General features: G+C 36.3%; 1 protein-coding gene and 1 pseudogene across 1 annotated transcript; both read left to right on the top strand.

Moving 5' to 3' along the window:
• Nucleotides 1-13,071, top strand: LOC125421040 (germin-like protein subfamily 1 member 14; annotated as a pseudogene).
• Nucleotides 13,072-15,093: 2,022 nt separating this feature from the next.
• On the top strand, nt 15,094-16,316 carry LOC125420833 (germin-like protein subfamily 1 member 14). The gene is made up of 2 exons (XM_048468004.2): nt 15,094-15,305; nt 15,541-16,316. The coding sequence occupies exons 1-2, from the start codon at nt 15,179-15,181 to the stop codon at nt 16,098-16,100; spliced, it is 687 nt and encodes a 228-aa protein (XP_048323961.1). The 5' UTR covers nt 15,094-15,178; the 3' UTR covers nt 16,101-16,316.
• The last annotated feature ends 1,612 nt before the right edge of the window (nt 16,317-17,928 follow it).

Below are 17,928 nucleotides of genomic sequence, written 5' to 3'. Positions count from 1 at the left end.
ATGAAGTAAAAATTAAATAAGTTTTACTTGTTCTTTTAATGGTTGAAGAACATTTTTTCCTCGATTAAGATAAACACCAAATAAATAAGCAGTGGAAAATTGTCCAAGTTTTCTACGTATCTCGTGCAGAGAAAATACAGAGACTAGTTCCCTAACTAGTCTTGGCTTGGCATCCTCCTTTGCCTCTGCCTCTGATCCCAGCCCTCTGCAGGACTTCTATGTTGCAGTCAAAGACTCTGACATTGAATCTGCTTGTATGTTTACCTTTTTTATTTTCCTTTACCTATATTTAACTTTATAGTATATATGGTATAGTATTAATTCCCAAACTAATAAAAGTTTCTCCTCTGAGCAGTGTTCGTGAATGGAAATTTTATGCAAGAACCCCAAGGATGTCACGGCCCACGGTTTCTTCTTTCCGGGGCTCGATAAGCCCAGGGACACATCTAACCCACTTGGCTCAAATGTAACTCAACTCAATGTTGACAAAACACCAGGACTCAACACTTTGGGCATATACTTGGCTTGTATTGACTATGCACCATATGGTCTAAACCCTCCACACATTCAACCTCGAGGCACCGAAATCCTTGTAGTCATAGAGGGAACATTGGAGGTTGGTTTTGTAACATCCAACCAAAAAGATGGAAGCAACAAACTCTTCACTAAAATCCTCAACAAAGGAGATGTGTTGGTGTGTTCCCAGTTGGTCTCATTCATTTTTAGTTCAACAGGGGAGATTACAATGCTGTTGCTTTTGCTGCTTTGAGCAGCCAAAACGCAGGAGTTATCACTATTGCTAACGCGGTGTTTGGATCAGACCCTCGTATCATGTTCTCATCAAGGCTTTCCAATTTGATAAGAATATTATTGACTGTCTCCAAAAGCAGTTTTGGGCTGATAACAATTATTAGACCCTTATTATATAATATGAAGCAACCATCGATTAATAAACTATCCTTATGTACTTTTTTCATTTAATAAGGTTTGCTATGTGTTGCAGTTATTGCAATAAAAGTATAATTTATGATAAAAGTAGAAGGGTTGACCAATGGATGCCTTTTTCTATAATTGTTTTGGGTATTACTATACATATATATGATATTGTTCTAATTATGTCTTAATCACGAAGTCACGATTTCTCTATTTTTTTTTCCTTTCTGACCCACCAAATCCAACTAACACTTCTCCCATTGACCGCTGCTAGCTTAAGACTTTTTTATTTGAATTTTCAAAGTTAGTTTCGTTAACTAACATTATATATGGTCGGTGGTTTTTGGGCTCATATTACTAAATAATTACTTAGTACCAAAACATGAAAGAAATGGATGCTGTTGAGTACTTATACATTTGCTTTGGTCTATATATTAGATCCTTTTTAGTCTTATGTTGATCGTATTCCAATTTATTCCGAGCCACTATCCACCAGAAAAAATAGAGGCCCTGCTTGACTATTCATGGGCGAAGTACTACTAGAAATTAATTTAGCATATAGAATAAGTTTAAAAGTATGTTCCAAATGATGCTCCTGAATTTCAGTTTTCTCTATATAATTACTTTCAGTGACAAAAATATGATAAATTAAAATGTAGCAACAAAAAGTTTTATGTAATAATATGTGGCATTTTATATAATTCAATTTGAACGAAATGATTATCTAGTACATGTGATTTTACAGTTTACTCTATGGAATTTTGTCAGGACCCGTCCAGAATTCCCTCCCGGAATCCTAGACAAGCCCTGATCCCAGGGAAATACCACCGAACCTTCCAACGGAAAATCCGACAGCACCTCCCCTAAGGGTAGGACTTACCAAAAATTACCTGCACTGAAAACACACTTCTATATTCACCCCCTTATTCCTCCCGCAAAACTACAAGTTGATTCCACAATTTACAGAACTTCACCACAATAATTAGCAGCCCAGTGCATAAATAAAACATAAGTGTCCAAATAGTATACAGAGCTTTATGAAGTGCTAATCAACAGAAATACAACAAAGATGAAAGAAATAATACAACTGAAATGAATAAGTACAAAGGTACTTCTCGAAACATGATAGCAGCGGAGAATTGGCTCGCTCCGGAAGAACGTCTACCACCCCTTGCACCTAAGGAAATGGAACTTAAAAACGTGAGATGCTAATCATCTCAATGAGTGACCCTAACTACTGAACACTTTTAATGATAGTAATAATAATAATAACAAATAAGGGAATTGAATTAATACCAACAATTAATAAATAAATAATAATAACAGTTGGAAATAAAAATTTTCCCTCAAACTCTCACCAATCACTCCATTGGAAATGTTCCCTTTTTAAAATGATTTCACAAAACCCGATATTCGTACTTCCCGAAAAAGAAGGGATCAAACATTTGATAAACAATAAATAAATAAATACCCCAATATATAATTAAAATGTAATAAATTATAATAAATAATTTTTGAACACCTTTGGGGTTTGAAACTTTATCTGAAAATTACACTTGACGCACCACACCATATACCAGTGATGCCCTCCGATACCTAGCATCCCGAGCACCGACTGGTGGGGAGATTAAAGAGAGAAACTTGCAAACGGCACTTCGGTGTCCCGACAGTACCGCAACTGAAATCGTCATCCCGGCCAAGGGATGGGCGGCTGTGGCCAATATCAAACTTGCCTGCCCACGGTCCAATGGCAACCACGGGAGACATAATACTTGCGCGCTAAACCACATAATACTTGCGCGCTAAACCACGTGTACATACACCAAAACACCAATACTGTATAAGTGTCAGGACCTGCCTAGAATTCCTTCCCCGAAACCCTAGACAAGCCCTGATCCCAGGGAAATACCACCGAACCTTCCAACGGAAAATCCGGCAGCATCTCCCTTAAGGGTAGGACTAACCAAAAATTACCTGCACTGAAAACACACTTCTAAAAACATCCCCTTATTCCTCCCACAAACTACAAATTGATTCCACAAATTTCAGCACTTCAAATAACAACAGCAGCAACCCAGTGCATAAATAACAACTACACTTCCAATACAGTATACAGAGCATTATACAGATAAATGTGGAATTTATAAAATGACAGATAAGGAAGCAATACAAGACAGAGAGGAAAAAAGGGAAGAAAAACTTCTTGAACCTTTGGCAACGAACTGAGACGTTGGGCTCGCCCCGGACAATCAACGTCTCCAACCTGGACCTAGGGGAACGAAATTTAAGAGTGTGAGATGCTAATCATCTCAGTGAGTGACCCTAACTACTGAACACCTTTAATATTAATAATATAAAAATAAAGGAATTTAATCAATCCATACCGAACAATTACATAAATAAATAAATAAACAATTGAAATAATAATTTCTCTCAAAACCCTCACTATTCACTCAGTTGGAAATGTTCCCCTTTTTAAAACATTTTCACAAAACCCGATGTACGTACTCCCCGAAAACCAAGGGATTAAACCATTTGATAAACAATAAATAATAAATACCCCAATATATAATTAAAATATAATAAATTATAGTAAATAATTTTGAACACCTTTGGGGTTTAAAACATTATTTGCAATTTACACCTGACGCACCACACCATATACCGGTGATGCCCTCCGATACCCAGCGTCCCGGGCACCGACTGGCGGGGGGGGGTTAAAGAGAGAAACCTGCAAACGGCACTTCGGCGTCCCGACAGTACCGCTGCTGAAACCATCTCCCGGCCAAGGAGGGGGGCAGCTGTGCGCAATAACAAACTTGCCTGCCCACGGTCCAATGGCAACAACGGGAGAAATAATAACCGCGTGCTAAACCACATAATACCTGCGTGCTACCACGTGTCCATACACCAGAACACCAATACTGTATGAGTGCGTCTAAAGATAAACATTATTAACCAACCGTACCGTTTTCCAAAATTACGGTGCGAAATACATTAAATTCTCACACTTACCATCCCACATATTTTTATTAAACACATCAGTACGAACCATCGATAACAAACAAACCACAATTTTCTCGAAATACGAGATGCAACCATAAAAAAACCCGCGGCATAATTTATAAAATTTAAACAAATATTTTCGTAAAATATTTAACCCAATTATGCCCGAAAAATATTACTTAAAACCACGTACGATTAATACCAAAATCCACTTTGCTCATGCATAATAATAAATTAAACCACAATAAAACCATAACCAAATTGTACCACATGAGCATAATTTAAATACATATTAAACACCAATTAATTGCCCAAAAATGATATAAAATCCAGACGCAATTAATTACTGAAAATACTTGCTCATGTGTAACAAATACCATTTAATCACAATAAAATAATAATCGGGAATTTCTTAATGACCCCAAAATTTCATTTAGCACCAAGAGGTAAGTATATATATAAAATAATATTTTTCCCGATTATATTTAAAATACGCCACATGAGCACCAATTACAGTTATCAAATTAATACTACATAATTACAATTAATTACCCTAAAAACATTTTCAAAGGTGGGTCACTAACCTGGAGCACGCAATTAAACTATGATCCACCATGGGATCAATTCCACGTCTCACCGGTGCTCCTAGAACACAATTCACACACAGTCAAATAAATTAATATTTTATTCGGGTAAATAATACCCGGTACCCGTGGGGTCAAACACAAACGTTATCCAAAATAGGCGAATAATATACCGAATCGAAGCTCGTGGAACGAGGAGCGCATTACCGGTCTCCATCGGCCCCAATTCCGCCGGAGGTGGCCGGAATTTGGCCAGAAAGCTTCGGTCGGTTTTAAACTTGAGGGATCTTTCAAACGGTGGGGATTTTGGGCAATCTAACCCCGGAAACAGACTCAGAGGGGTCGAAAATGGTGGAATATGGGTATGGGTAGGGCTGGGTTGGTCGGAAACGGCGAGAATCGCCGGACAAACATAACCGGTCGCCGCCGGCTTCACCGGCCCGATCTGGGCGCGTCCGGCGGCGATTGGCCGGGAAATTTGAGGGCCGAGGTCGCGAGGAGGTGGGCTACACCGGTGGCCGGCGCTTATGGAATTTTGGCGACTGAAGTCCGGCCAACCGGTCGGTCAAACAGAGAGAGGGAGAGAGTCAAAGGAGAGAGAGAGGGAGAAAAAAAAAATTCTGCGTTTTGTTTTGACGGGCTCGGGGAAGAAGAAGGGAAGAAAGGGAAAAGAAAAAGAAAAAAGAAAAGAAAAAAAAAGAAGGTGTTTTCCCACGTGGGGAAAAGAAAAGAAAAAGAAAAAGAAAAAGAAAAAGAAAAAGGAAAATAAAAAGAAATAAAAATAAAAATAATTAAATAATCAAATAATAATATTATTATTTTAAATAATAATAAAAATAATTTGATATTACACATGGTTGACATGTGGCTTCTCAACATGGTGACACATGGTCATCTTCATTAAGTCACACGTGGCACATCGTTACGTGTTTAAAAATAATATTAAAATAATACGGTATTTGAAAAATTCTACAGGTCCATAACTTTCAAACCACATGTCCAAATCGAACGTGCCGCTAGTCTACGGACTCGTATCAACAAACACTTTACAACCATGCATGAGTCAAAGCTCAACCTTGCATGAATAAAAAGTCAACTCCGGCACCCCCTGGACAGTTTGGACCCCAACTTGTTTTGCTCATAACTTTCAAACCGTAGCTCCATTTTCAACGTGCTACTAGTCTATGAACTCGTGCCAACGTGTAATCTGTAACAGTATCTCAGTCAACCTAGAATTCCAACTGGGTCAAAAAGTCAACTTTTGACCCCTTCGGTCAACGGTCAACGGTTAACCTCGATCAACGTGCAAAAATTCCGACATGGTTCGGGACGGGGTGTTACAATGAGTGCGTCTAAAATAATTATTAAACCAACCGTACCGTTTTCCAAAATTACCGTGGGAAATATATTAAATTTTCACACTTACCATCCTACATATTTTTATTTAACAAACCGGTACAAAAACATCGATAACAAATAAACCATAATTTTCTCGTAATAGGAGGTTCAACAGATAGAATACCATGGGCATAATTATAAAATTAAACCACCAATTTAACAAATATTTTCATAAAATATTTAAACCAATTATGCCCAAAATAATACTTAAAACCACGTACCACTATTATCGAAATATACTTTGCTCATGCATAATAAATAAATTAAATCACAATAAAACCATAACTAAATTGTACCACATGAGCATAATTTAAATACCAATTAAACATAATTAATTGTCCAAAATATTTTTAAAGGTGGGTCACTCACCTGGAGCACACAATTAAACCATGATCTACCATGGGATCAATTCCATGACTCACCCGTGCTCCTAGAACACAGTTCACACACAGTCAAATAAATTAATATTTTATTCGGGTAAATAATATCCGGTACCCGGGGGGTTAAACACAAACGTTAACCAAAATGGTCGAATAGTATACCGAATTGAAGCTCGTGGAACGAGGATCACGGATTTGGTCTTACTTTCCGGTGATCAGACCCGAGGCGGCCGGAATCTCGCCGGAAAGCTTCCGGAATTCAACTCTTTGATTCTCTCAAACCATCACAAATTGGCAGAAAAGGATGCCGGATTTGGATTCAGGAGGTTAGAAACAGTGGACAAGGACCGGCGGTACAACTGGGTACTCACCGGAACAGTAACTTCCGACGAGCCGCCGCGGTCACCGACAACCGTCGCCGGCGGCGGCGCGTGCGGTGGCCGTTGGCTGAGATTTTTGGCGGTTTTGTAGATCAAGGGGAGAGGGTTCCAACGGGACCAACGGTGAGGCAAACGGAGGCCGGATGGCGGAGAAATCGGGGTTTGAAGATTTTCGGTCCCTCGCCGGAAAACGCTCCGATCCCGGCGCGTTGGAGGTCCGGTGGCCGTGAAATTTGGTGGGTAGGCCAGAATTGAGGAGGTGGTGAGGGGTGGCTGGCGCGTGTGGCCTAAAAATGGCCGAAAACAGGGCAAACGGTGGTGGCCGGTGGTGGAGGGAAAAATCGCTGCCGAGCTTCGGCGCCTCGATTCGGGCGCGTCCGGCGGCCAACGGCCTTGAAATTTTGGGGTTTGGCCGGAAATGGAGAGAGGCTTCCGTCTGGCAGGCGCGTGTAATGAGAATCGGCCGAAAAATTTGAAGATTTCGGTGGCCGGTCGGTTTCTCTCTCTCTCTCTCTCCTCTCTCTCTTCCCCAAGATTTTTGTCAAATAAAAGCCACAGTGGTGACACTGTTCATCCACATGGACCAATCAGGTGACGACATGTGGCATTTCACTGTTTATCGACTTAAAAACATTAAAATATTACGGTATCCGGCAAACTTTACGCGTCCATAACTTTTTAACCGGATGTCCGTTTTAAGCGTGCCGCTAGTCTATGAACTCGTATCGATGAGCACTTCACAACCATGCATGAGTCAAAGCTCATTTCCCCATAAATAAAAAGTCAACTCTGACATCCTTTGGACAGTTTGGACCTCAACTTGTTTTGCTTATAACTTTCAAACCGTAGCTCCGTTTTCAACGTGCTACTAGTCTATGAACTCGTGCCAACATGTACTTTGTAACGGTACCTCAGTCAACCTAGAATTCCATTTAGGTCAAAAAGTCAACGTTTGACCCCTTCGGTCAACGCTCACCGTCAAACTCAACAGTCAACAGTCAACCTTGGTCAACGTGTAAAAATTCCAACATGATTCGGGACGGGGTGTTACAAATTTGGTCATTTTGGTTGATCTTTTGGTACTTAGTAATTGAAATTAATACCCATTTCTTCAAATTTTATGTGAATAGATGAGTCAATATCAAAGTTTTATAGGACAACGCAGAAAAGCATGAATGGCCCCGGTCCTCTTAAATTAAAAATTAATCTGATTACTTGTCGAATTCCACTTTCATCATACGTATAATTTGATGCCTGAGCCAATTTTCAGCAATATATATATATATATATTCCCTTCAACCCATGGCACCCAAGGCATAAATTGTAATATAAGAACCAAATGCCTTTATCTGATCCCACCAAAAAAAAAAAAAAAGAGAGAAAAAAAACGCCTTAATTAATAAAAATATTTTATATGAAATAATGACTGCAATTATTTATTTCTAATTTTCCAGAAATATTATATAAGCTAATCGATTTTTTTGACAACATAAGCTAATTAATTAATATTACCCAATATGCAAAGTGACAGCAAAGACAAATTTTCTTGAGAACAAAGATTCTGAAAGCACCAAAATATAAAATTTTTGACTCGTTTTTATTTTTATTTATATTTTTTATTTATGATATATGTGATCATTAATCAATTTAATTAATTTATATATTCTTATAAAACACCAAAATAATGTTGATTTTTGTTTTACTGAATTAATCAAACGAATGCACAGCAACAATGTCAACAGAAAATTTTAGTCCACACGATTCACCGAGTATGGCAATTAGGTGTCCCAATAAGATTGAACTTCTAGTCAAAATAACAAAATGACTACAATAATAAATCAAAGGAAGAGGGACAGCACGTGAAGAAAAGAAAATAACCATTTCTATATGGCCAAAATTTCAATGCTGAAAGCATAATATCATGAGGGAATTATTTATAAAAAAAAATGGTTCTACCTTGATTAGGAGACTAAATCGATAGCCATTAGATAGAGATTTTTTCAAATCTCCTATCTGCTTCAATCTAAAAATAGCCATGGTTTCCACTAGGATTTTTCATCTCTTACTTTGCATTATGCTACAAGAATACTTAGTACAAGCAGTCTCTGTAAAATGCAATTGTTATCTTGGCTTTGGCCTCCTCCTTTGCCTCAGCCTCTTATCCCAAACATCATCATCATCCGAGCAAGATTTGAGCCATAGGATTAGGATTAATTTAAGAGAACTTAATATTAACCAATGATTGTAACACCCCGTCCCAAATCGCACCGGAATCCGTGCACGTTGACCGAGGTTGACCTTTGACCGAAGGGGTCAAAAGTTGACTTTTTGATCCGGTTGGAATTCTAGGTTGACTGAGGTACCATTACGAAGTACACGTTGGCACGAGTTCGTAGACTGGTAGCACGTTGAAAACGGAGCTACGGTTTGAAAGTTTTGAGCAAAACAAGTTGAGGTCCAAACTGTCCAAGGGGTGCCGAAGTTGACATTTTATTCATGCATGGTTGTGAAGTGCTCGTCGATACGAGTCTGTAGACTAGCGGCACGTTCGATTTGGACATGTGGTTTGAAAGTTATGGACCTGTAAAGTTTTTCAAATACCGTATTATTTTAATATTATTTTTACACGCATAACGATGTGCCACGTGTGACTCAATGAAGGTGGCCATGTGTCACCATGGTGAAATGCCACATGTCAACCATGTGTAAAATCAAATTATTTTTATTATTATTTTAAATAATAATATTATTATTAATATTATTTAATTATTTTTTTCCTTTTCTCTTTCTTTTCCTTTTTCTTTTCTTTTTCTTTTTCTTTTTCTTTTCTTTTCCCCACGTGGGAAAACACCATTTCTTTTCTTTTTCTTTTCTTTTTTCCTTTTTTCCTTCTTCTTCCCCGAGCCACCAAAAAAAAACACACAACAGTTATTTTTTTTCTCCCACCGACCGTCCCTCTCTCTCACTGTATTTTTCAAATTCCGGCCACTCATACAGTACACGCGCCGGCTAGTGACGTGCGGAAGGAGGAGGCGAGCTCGGCCGCCAATTTTCACGGCCAGCCGCCGCCAGATGCGCGCCGATCGGGCTGGAGAAGGCGCCGGCCGCCGGAATTTCTCTCTCCTCTTTTCTTGTGTTTTCCGGCCAGCCCAATCCAAATTGAGCCTCCTCTCCCCCTATTTTGGATCCCCTGAGTTCAAAAATGGCCTCCAATCTCAAAAATTCGAAGTGGTTTGCGAGATACGAGGAATTGAAAACCGGCCGAACCTTTCCGGCCACCTCCGGCGGAATTGGGGTCGATGGAGACCGGATTTGTGATCCTCGTCCCACGAGCTTCGATTCGGTATATTATTCGCCTATTTTGGTTAACGTTTGCGTTTAAGCCCCCGGGTACCGGGTATTAATTACCCGAATAAAATATTAATTTATTTGACTGTCTGTGAATTTTGTTCTAGGAGCACCGGTGAGTCGTAGAATTGATCCCGTGGTGGATCATAGGTTAATTACGTGCTCCAGGTGAGTGACCCACCTTTAAAAATATTTTTGGGGTAATTAATTGTATTTATGTGGTATTAATTTGATATCTGTAATTTGTGCTCATGTGGTGTATTTTAAATATATTATATATATATATATTATTTTACCCATTGGTGTTAAATGAAATTTTGGGTCATTAGAAATTCCCGATTATTATTATATTGTGATTAAACGGTATTTATTACACATGAGTAAGTATTTTCAGTAATTGATTGTGTCTGGATTTTATATCATTTTTGGGCAATTAATTATGTTTAATTGGTATTTAAATTGGTATTTAAATTATGCTCATGTGGTGTGATTTAATTATCGTTTTATTATGGTTTAATTTATTTATTATGCATGAGCAAAGTGGATTTCGGTATTAATTGTACGTGATTTTAAGTAATAATTTCCTGGCATAATTGGGTTAAATATTTTACGAAAATATTAGTTTAATTTTATAAATTATGCCCGCGGTATTTTTATGGTTGCATCTCGTATTTCGAGGAAAATTGTGGTTTGTTGATTATCGCTGTTTCGTACCGGGTTGTTGAATAAAAATATGTGGGATGGTGTTTTGTGAAAATTTGGTATACTTCCCACGGTGGTTTTTGGAAAAACGGTACGGTTGGTTATTATTGTTTATTTTTAGACGCACTCATACAGTATTGGTGTTCTGGTGTATGGTGTATGGACACGTGGTAGTGCACGGTTATTATCTGGTTTAGCGTACGGTTTTTACTTCACCCGTGAGTTGCCATTGGACCGTGGGCAGGCAAGTTGTTATTGGCCACAGCCGCCCCCCTCCTTGGCCGGGTGATGGTTTTTAGCAGTCGGTACTGCCGGGACGCCGAAGTGACCACTGCAGGTTTCTCTCTTTAACCCCTCGCCAGTCGGTGCTCGGGACGCTGGGTATCGAAGGGCATCACCGGTATATGGTGTGGTGCATCAGGTGTAATTGTCGGTGTAAATTGCAAATAATGGTTTAAACCCCAAAGGTGTTCAAATTTATTTAATATAATTTATTATATTTTTATTATATATTTGGGGTATGTTTCTATTTTTTGTATATCAAATGGTTTAATCCCTTGGTTTTTGGGAGGTATGTACATTGGGTTTTGCGAAAAGGTTTTAAAAAGGGAACATTTCAAACGGAGCGATTGGTGAGAGTTTTGAGGGAAATTATTATTTTCCAACCGTTAATATTATTTATTTATTTATTAATTGTTGGTATTTGTTCTATTCCTTAATTGCTATTACTATTAGTTTTATTATCACAAAAGGTGTTCAGTAGTTCGGGTTACTCACGGAGATGATTAGCATCTCACACTCTTAAATTTCGTTCCCTTAGGTGCAAGTGGTGGTAGACGTTCTTCCGGAGCGAACCAAGTTTTCCGCTGCTGTTGTGTTTCGAGAAGTACTTCTGTACTCTTTCATTTCAGTGTATTATTTCTTTTCAGCCTTGTTGTATTTATGTTGTTTAGCACTTCTTAAAGCTCTGTATACTATTGGGATACTTCTGTTTTATTTATGCACTGGACTGTTGTTGCTTTTGAGAAGTGCTGGAATTTGTGGAATAATTTGAAGTTTGTGGGAGGAATAAGGAGATGTTTTTAGAAGTGTGTTTTCAGTGCAGGTAATTTGTGGTAAGTAAATCCCTTAGGGGAGGCTCTGTCGGATTTTCCGTTGGAGGGTCCGGTAGGGTTTCCCTGGGATCAGGGCTGTCTAGGGTTCCGGGGAAGGAATTCTGGACGGGTCCTGACAATGATTGTATAATTATTATGTCATTTTTGTTAATTGATTAGTATGATGTATGAAACATTTTTGTTTTTTTAATGGTCAAGTAGAATCATATTTGGTTGAAATTTGGAGTCAAAAAAAGTGTTAAATCCCTTAATCTTTTCCAAATATAATGTACTAGACATGATTAGAGATGAGTTAAAAGGGAAAGAAACCCAACAATGTATGACACTACTAAGACGTGATCGTATAATCATTTTAGGGTGCGAGTGATGAATGCCGTCTTTATTGGAATAGTAATTCATGATTTTAATTTGGTAATTACTTTAATATTTTGTACCAGAGTATTTGGTGATAATTATTTTAAAGACTTTGTCAATAGAAAAGTATTTGGTGATAATTATTTTAGAGACTTTGCCAATAGAAATGAATGCTAAATTAATTTCCACCTGAAGAAAATTTTGTACTCTCATAGATACAGTCTACAAGGTTTTCTGATAGCTAGTCCTCTAAATTCTAATGTAATGCTTGAAACGCAAGATAGAAATTATATAAATGCAATATTGAAAAGAGTTGTTGCAATAGTAATTCTTATTCATAAATATATTAGCTGAAGTAGATAATATGTTTCTCTTTTAATTCTAATGAATAATCCATGACCTTGTAATTATGGATATGATGAGCATACAAACAGCACTACTTTAATCTTCTAATTGTTATGTATAATAATTAAAAAAAACACTCCAAGGAATATTATATTCACCCTTCATCTCCGATGCATGGACTGTAACATCCAACCAAGATGATAACATTCTCTTCATCCTTCATATCCAATTAATGCATGGATCGTAACATCCATCCCAGATGATAACCGCCTCTGTACGAAAATCCTTAACAAGGGAGATGTATTTGTATTCCCAGTTGGTCTCATTCACTTCCAATTCAACAGGGGAAATAGCAATGCAGTAGCCTTCGCCGATCTGAGCACAAAATGCAGGAGTAATCACCATTACTGACTCTGTGTTTGATTCAGATCCTCGTATTAATCCTAATGTGCTCACCAAGGCCTTCCAAGTTGACAAGAATATCATTGACTATCTTCAGAAGCAGTTGACAACAATTAGCTCCTAATTATATTAGAGGATTCCATTGAATTCATAAACTATGTGTTAGCTTTACATTTTAATAAGGGTTGCAATATGTGTTTCCCTATTGTTGGATTCATATTCATTTTTAAAATACGAAGAACGGTATTGTATACCATTATCTCATTTTTCAGTTATAATATTTCGTCCAATTTGTTAATCATTTTTGTCTCTCTAAATTAGAAACTCTCTTATCCTGTGTCTCTCTGAATCATAAACTGTGTTATCATCTCTCTTTCTCTTTTTAACTCTCGAAACTAATTTTGAAAACTTTATATGATGTAAAAATTAAAAATATGCAAGTACAAAATCATCAAACCACCATTGACAAAGAGTTTCAAGATCACTTCGAGCTTGAGAGATTGCTATTTGTTTGCATTGGAGAAAATGGGGAGAGAGAATTTGTTGTCCTTTAATTTCGTTAATGAATTCATAGTAGTATTCTTCAAGGCCTTTACTTCGCCAGCAATTTATTTTCTCTATTTTGAAGCGAATAAACATTAATTTTCATGCTTTAATTACCATAATCATCCAAGTAGAATTTGAGCCATAGGATTAAGATTAATTTTAAAGTGAAAATTATAATGAAACAAAATTCTGTATAATTAGTATGCCGTTTTGTTAAATAATTAGTATGATATTTGAACCTTTTTATTTTTTTAATGATCAATTAGTATAATATTTGTTTTAAGTTTGGAGTCTAAAAAAGTATTAAATCCCTTGATCTTCTCCAGATGTAATATAGTAGAAGGGAGTAGAAATGAGTTTGTTTATTTATTTTCGTGATGAAATTGAAAGAAATTAACTAATAAACGTAATCATACTATCAATTTGGGGTGCGATTGATCAGTATCATCTTTATTGGAATTACTAATCATGATTTTTATTTCGTAACTACTTTATATTTCGTACCATAATATGTGGTAATAGTTTTCAACCAAAAAAAAAAAAAAAGAAATAATTTTTGTTAATAATAATTTAAGAGACTTTGTGAACATAAGATGAATGCTAAATTCATTTCCAGTCGAAGAAAATTCTGTACTCGGATAGGTCCAGCCTTCAGGGTTTCGTGATCACCAGTGCTCTAAATTCTGATATATTGCGTGCTACGCAACATAGAATTTATAAATGCAATATTAAAAAAACGCTGGTTTTAAACTTTTTTTTTGGAGTTTATATATATATATATATATATGTATGTATGTATGTATGTATGTTTAAATAATGTTGCAATAGTAATTCTTATTGTCATAAAGGTATTTTGGAGTAAATATTAGAATTCTTTTTTAACTCCAATGAATATTCCGCTTAACCCTTGACATCCAAGGGTTAGATTGTAATACAAGAATCAAATGCTTTTATTAAAAAAAAAAAAAATTATGTAATAATGACTTTACAATTATGATTTGTAATTTTCTAATCTAACAATTCAATCACATTATATAAGCTAATTAATGAAAAAAGGAGGGCAAACACCACACCGACTGGTAGAGCAAATGAAAGGAAGCTGTCGTTCTATCACCTTTTTATGTTTGAGGCTGTGGCAGTCCTGATTTATTTTAAACACCAAATAAAGTTAAATACCTGTTCAACTGAATAATCAAAGGCAGGCACAGCGACAATGTCAACATAAATTTAATTCCACACCGTTTACGTACAGCGGAGATAGCAATGAGGTCGCTCAATAACATTCAACTTCTAGTTAAAATAACCAAATGATTACAACAAAAAATCAAAGGAATAAGGGGAGTACGTGAAGAACAAAAAAAAAAAAGACCATTTCTATGTGGCAAAAATTTCAATGCTGAAAGCATAAGGTCATGAGGAAATTAATTATTAAAAAAAAAAAAAAAGATAAAGAATGCTTGTATATATGCAGTGGTTGAAGAATGGTTCTACCTTGATTAAGAGACTAAAAACCATTGGATAGAGATTTTTCGAGTCTTCTATCTGCTTCAAAGGATACAAAGACTAGTTTGCTGGTTTCCCCTCTATAAATAGCCATGTTTTCCGCAAAGATTTCTCATCCCTCACTTTACATTATACTATTAAAAAAAAATTAAGTATAAATTTTGGACAAGCTTTTTTCTAAAATGCAAGGTGCTCATCTCCTTTTGTCCTCTGTCATCTTGGCTTTGGCCTGCTCCTTTGCCTCTGCCTCGGATCCCGACCCTGTTCAGGACTTCTGTGTGGCCTTAAACGACACCAAAACCGGTGGCTGTACGTATACAATATTATATTAATATATATTTGAATTTCTATTTATGGTATTTGTTGAAATGTGTTTGATGGTTCTATAATTACGAAATTTATGTGTTTGATACCAAACAGAGCTGTAAGTATATATTATAGCATTATACATGCATTTTAATTTCTATTCCATTATCATTATACATTTTAAAATATGGTTGTCGAAAGGTGTTTGATACTAAGTAGAAAATTTTCTGTTGAGCAGTGTTTGTGAATGGAAAGTTCTGCAAGGACCCCAAGCTTGCCGACGCAGGGGATTTCTTCTTCTCTGGGCTGGATAAGCCCGGGAACACATCGAATCCAGTTGGGTCGAAAGTGACTCCGGTGGCTGTAAACGAAATTCCAGGGCTTAACACTTTGGGAATCTCCCTCGCTCGCATTGACTTTTTACCGTACGGTCTAAACCCTCCACACACTCATCCCCGAGCTACCGAAATCCTAGTAGTCGTAGAGGGAACATTGGAGGTTGGTTTTGTAACATCCAACCAACAAGATGGAAGCAACAAACTGTTCACTAAAATCCTCAACAAAGGAGACGTGTTTGTGTTCCCAGTTGGTCTCATTCATTTCCAGTTCAACAGGGGACATTACAATGCTCTTGCTTTTGCTGGTCTGAGCAGCCAAAACCCCGGAGTTATCACTATTGCTAACGCTGTGTTTGGATCAGACCCTCATATCAATCCTGATGTTCTCACCAAGGCTTTCCAAGTTGATAAGAATATTATTGACTATCTCCAGAAGCAGTTCTGGTCTGATAACAGTTAGACCCTTCTTATATAATATTAAGCAACCATGGATTAATTCATTATACTTATGCACTTTTCTCATTTTTTAATAAGGTTTGCTATGCATCTTGCAGTCATTGCAATAACAGTATGATTTATAAATAAAAGTAGAAGGGTCGACCGATGGATGCCTTTTTCTAATTGTTTTGGGTATTACTATATATATATATATAATATTGTTCTAATTATGTCTTAATCACGAAGTTATGATTTCTCTCTCTCTCTCTCTCTCTCTGTGTATATATATATATATATATATTTTTTTTCCCCTTTCTTGACCCACCAAATCCGACTAAACACAGTTCTCCCATTGACCACTACCACTAAATATATTGAGACTTTTTTTATTTGAATTTTCAAAGTAAGTTTCGTTAACTAAGATTATATGGGGTCAGTGGTTTTGGGGCTCACATTACCACATAATCACTGTAGTACCAGAAAATGAAAGAAATGGATGCTGTTGAGTATTTTACACTTCACGTTGGTCTATATATTAGATCCTTTTTAGTCTCATGCTGATCGTATTCCAATTTATTCCGAACAAATATCCAGCGGAGAAAACAGGGGCCCTGCTTGACACTTCAAGGGGGAAGTACTACTACAAATTAATTTAGCATATAGAATAAGTTTAAAACTATGTTCCAATTGATGCCCCGAATTTCAGTTTTCTCTATATAATTAACTACTTTCGGTGACAAAAATATGATAAATTAAAATGTACCAACAAAAAAGTTTTATTTAAAAATTTGTGGCGTTCAATATAATTCAATATGAACGAAATGATTATCTCGAATTATACATGTCATTTTACAGTTTACGTAATTGAAATTAATACCCATTTTTTCAAATTTCATACGAAAAGTTGAGTCAATATCAAAGTTTTACCTGACAACCCAGAAAGGCATGAATGGCCCCGGGTCCTCTTAAAGTAAAAATTAATCTGATTACTTGTCAAATTCTACTTTCATTATGTGTATAATTTGATGCATATGCCAATTTTCAGCAATATATGTATACATACATATTCCCTTTACCTATTGCATCCGAGGCATAAATTGTAGTATAAGAACCAAAGGCCTTTATATGATCCAAAAAAAAAGAAAAAAAAAAAGAACCAAACGCCTTAATAAAAAAATTTTATATGAAATAATGACTCCACAATTATTTATTTCTAATTTTCCAGAAATGTTATATAAGCTAATTAATTAATTTTAATCAATATGCAAAGGGAAGGAAAACACGAACTTTCCTTACAAAAATAAAAAATCCGCAAGCACCAAAATATTAAATTGTTCACGAGTTTTTTTTTTTCTTTTTCTTTTTTTAATATATGATGTATGTGATCATTAATCAATTTACACAATTTATATATTCTTATAAAACACCAAGGTAAGTTGCATTTTTGTTTTACTGAATTAATCAAAGGAACACAGCAAAAATGTCAACGGAAAATTTTAGTCCACACCATTCACTGAAATATGGCAATTAGGTGTCCCAATAAGATTGAACTTCTAGTTAAACTAACCATTTGTATATGGCAAAATTTTCAATGCTGAAAGCATAAGGTCATGAGGGAATTATTTAAAAAAAAAAACAAAAAACAGAAAACAAAAATGGTAGAAAAATGGTTCTGCCTTGATGAAGAGACTAAATCGATAAACATTGGATAGAGGTTTTTTCAAATCTCCTATCTGCTTCAATCTATAAATAGCCATGGTTTCCACTAGGATTTGTCATCCCTTAGTTTGCATTATACTACAAGAAAATTTAGTACAAGTAGTCTCCGTAAAATGCAAGGTGTTCATCTC

The sequence above is a fragment of the Ziziphus jujuba genome, chromosome 10 (genome assembly GCF_031755915.1).
Source record: "Ziziphus jujuba cultivar Dongzao chromosome 10, ASM3175591v1".
Classification (NCBI taxonomy): domain Eukaryota; kingdom Viridiplantae; phylum Streptophyta; class Magnoliopsida; order Rosales; family Rhamnaceae; genus Ziziphus; species Ziziphus jujuba.
Note: the sequence above shows the minus strand (reverse complement) of the source record. Positions and strands in the feature narration are given on the sequence as shown.

What these genes read in the sequence shown, in the direction of transcription:
- LOC125420833 (XM_048468004.2), top strand. Translation starts at nt 15,179, where the DNA reads ATGCAAGGTGCTCATCTCCTTTTGTCCTCTGTCATCTTGGCTTTGGCC. An exon ending in CGACACCAAAACCGGTGGCT is followed by an intron (nt 15,306 to 15,540) that starts GTACGTATACAA and finishes TCTGTTGAGCAG; the next exon opens with TGTTTGTGAATGGAAAGTTC.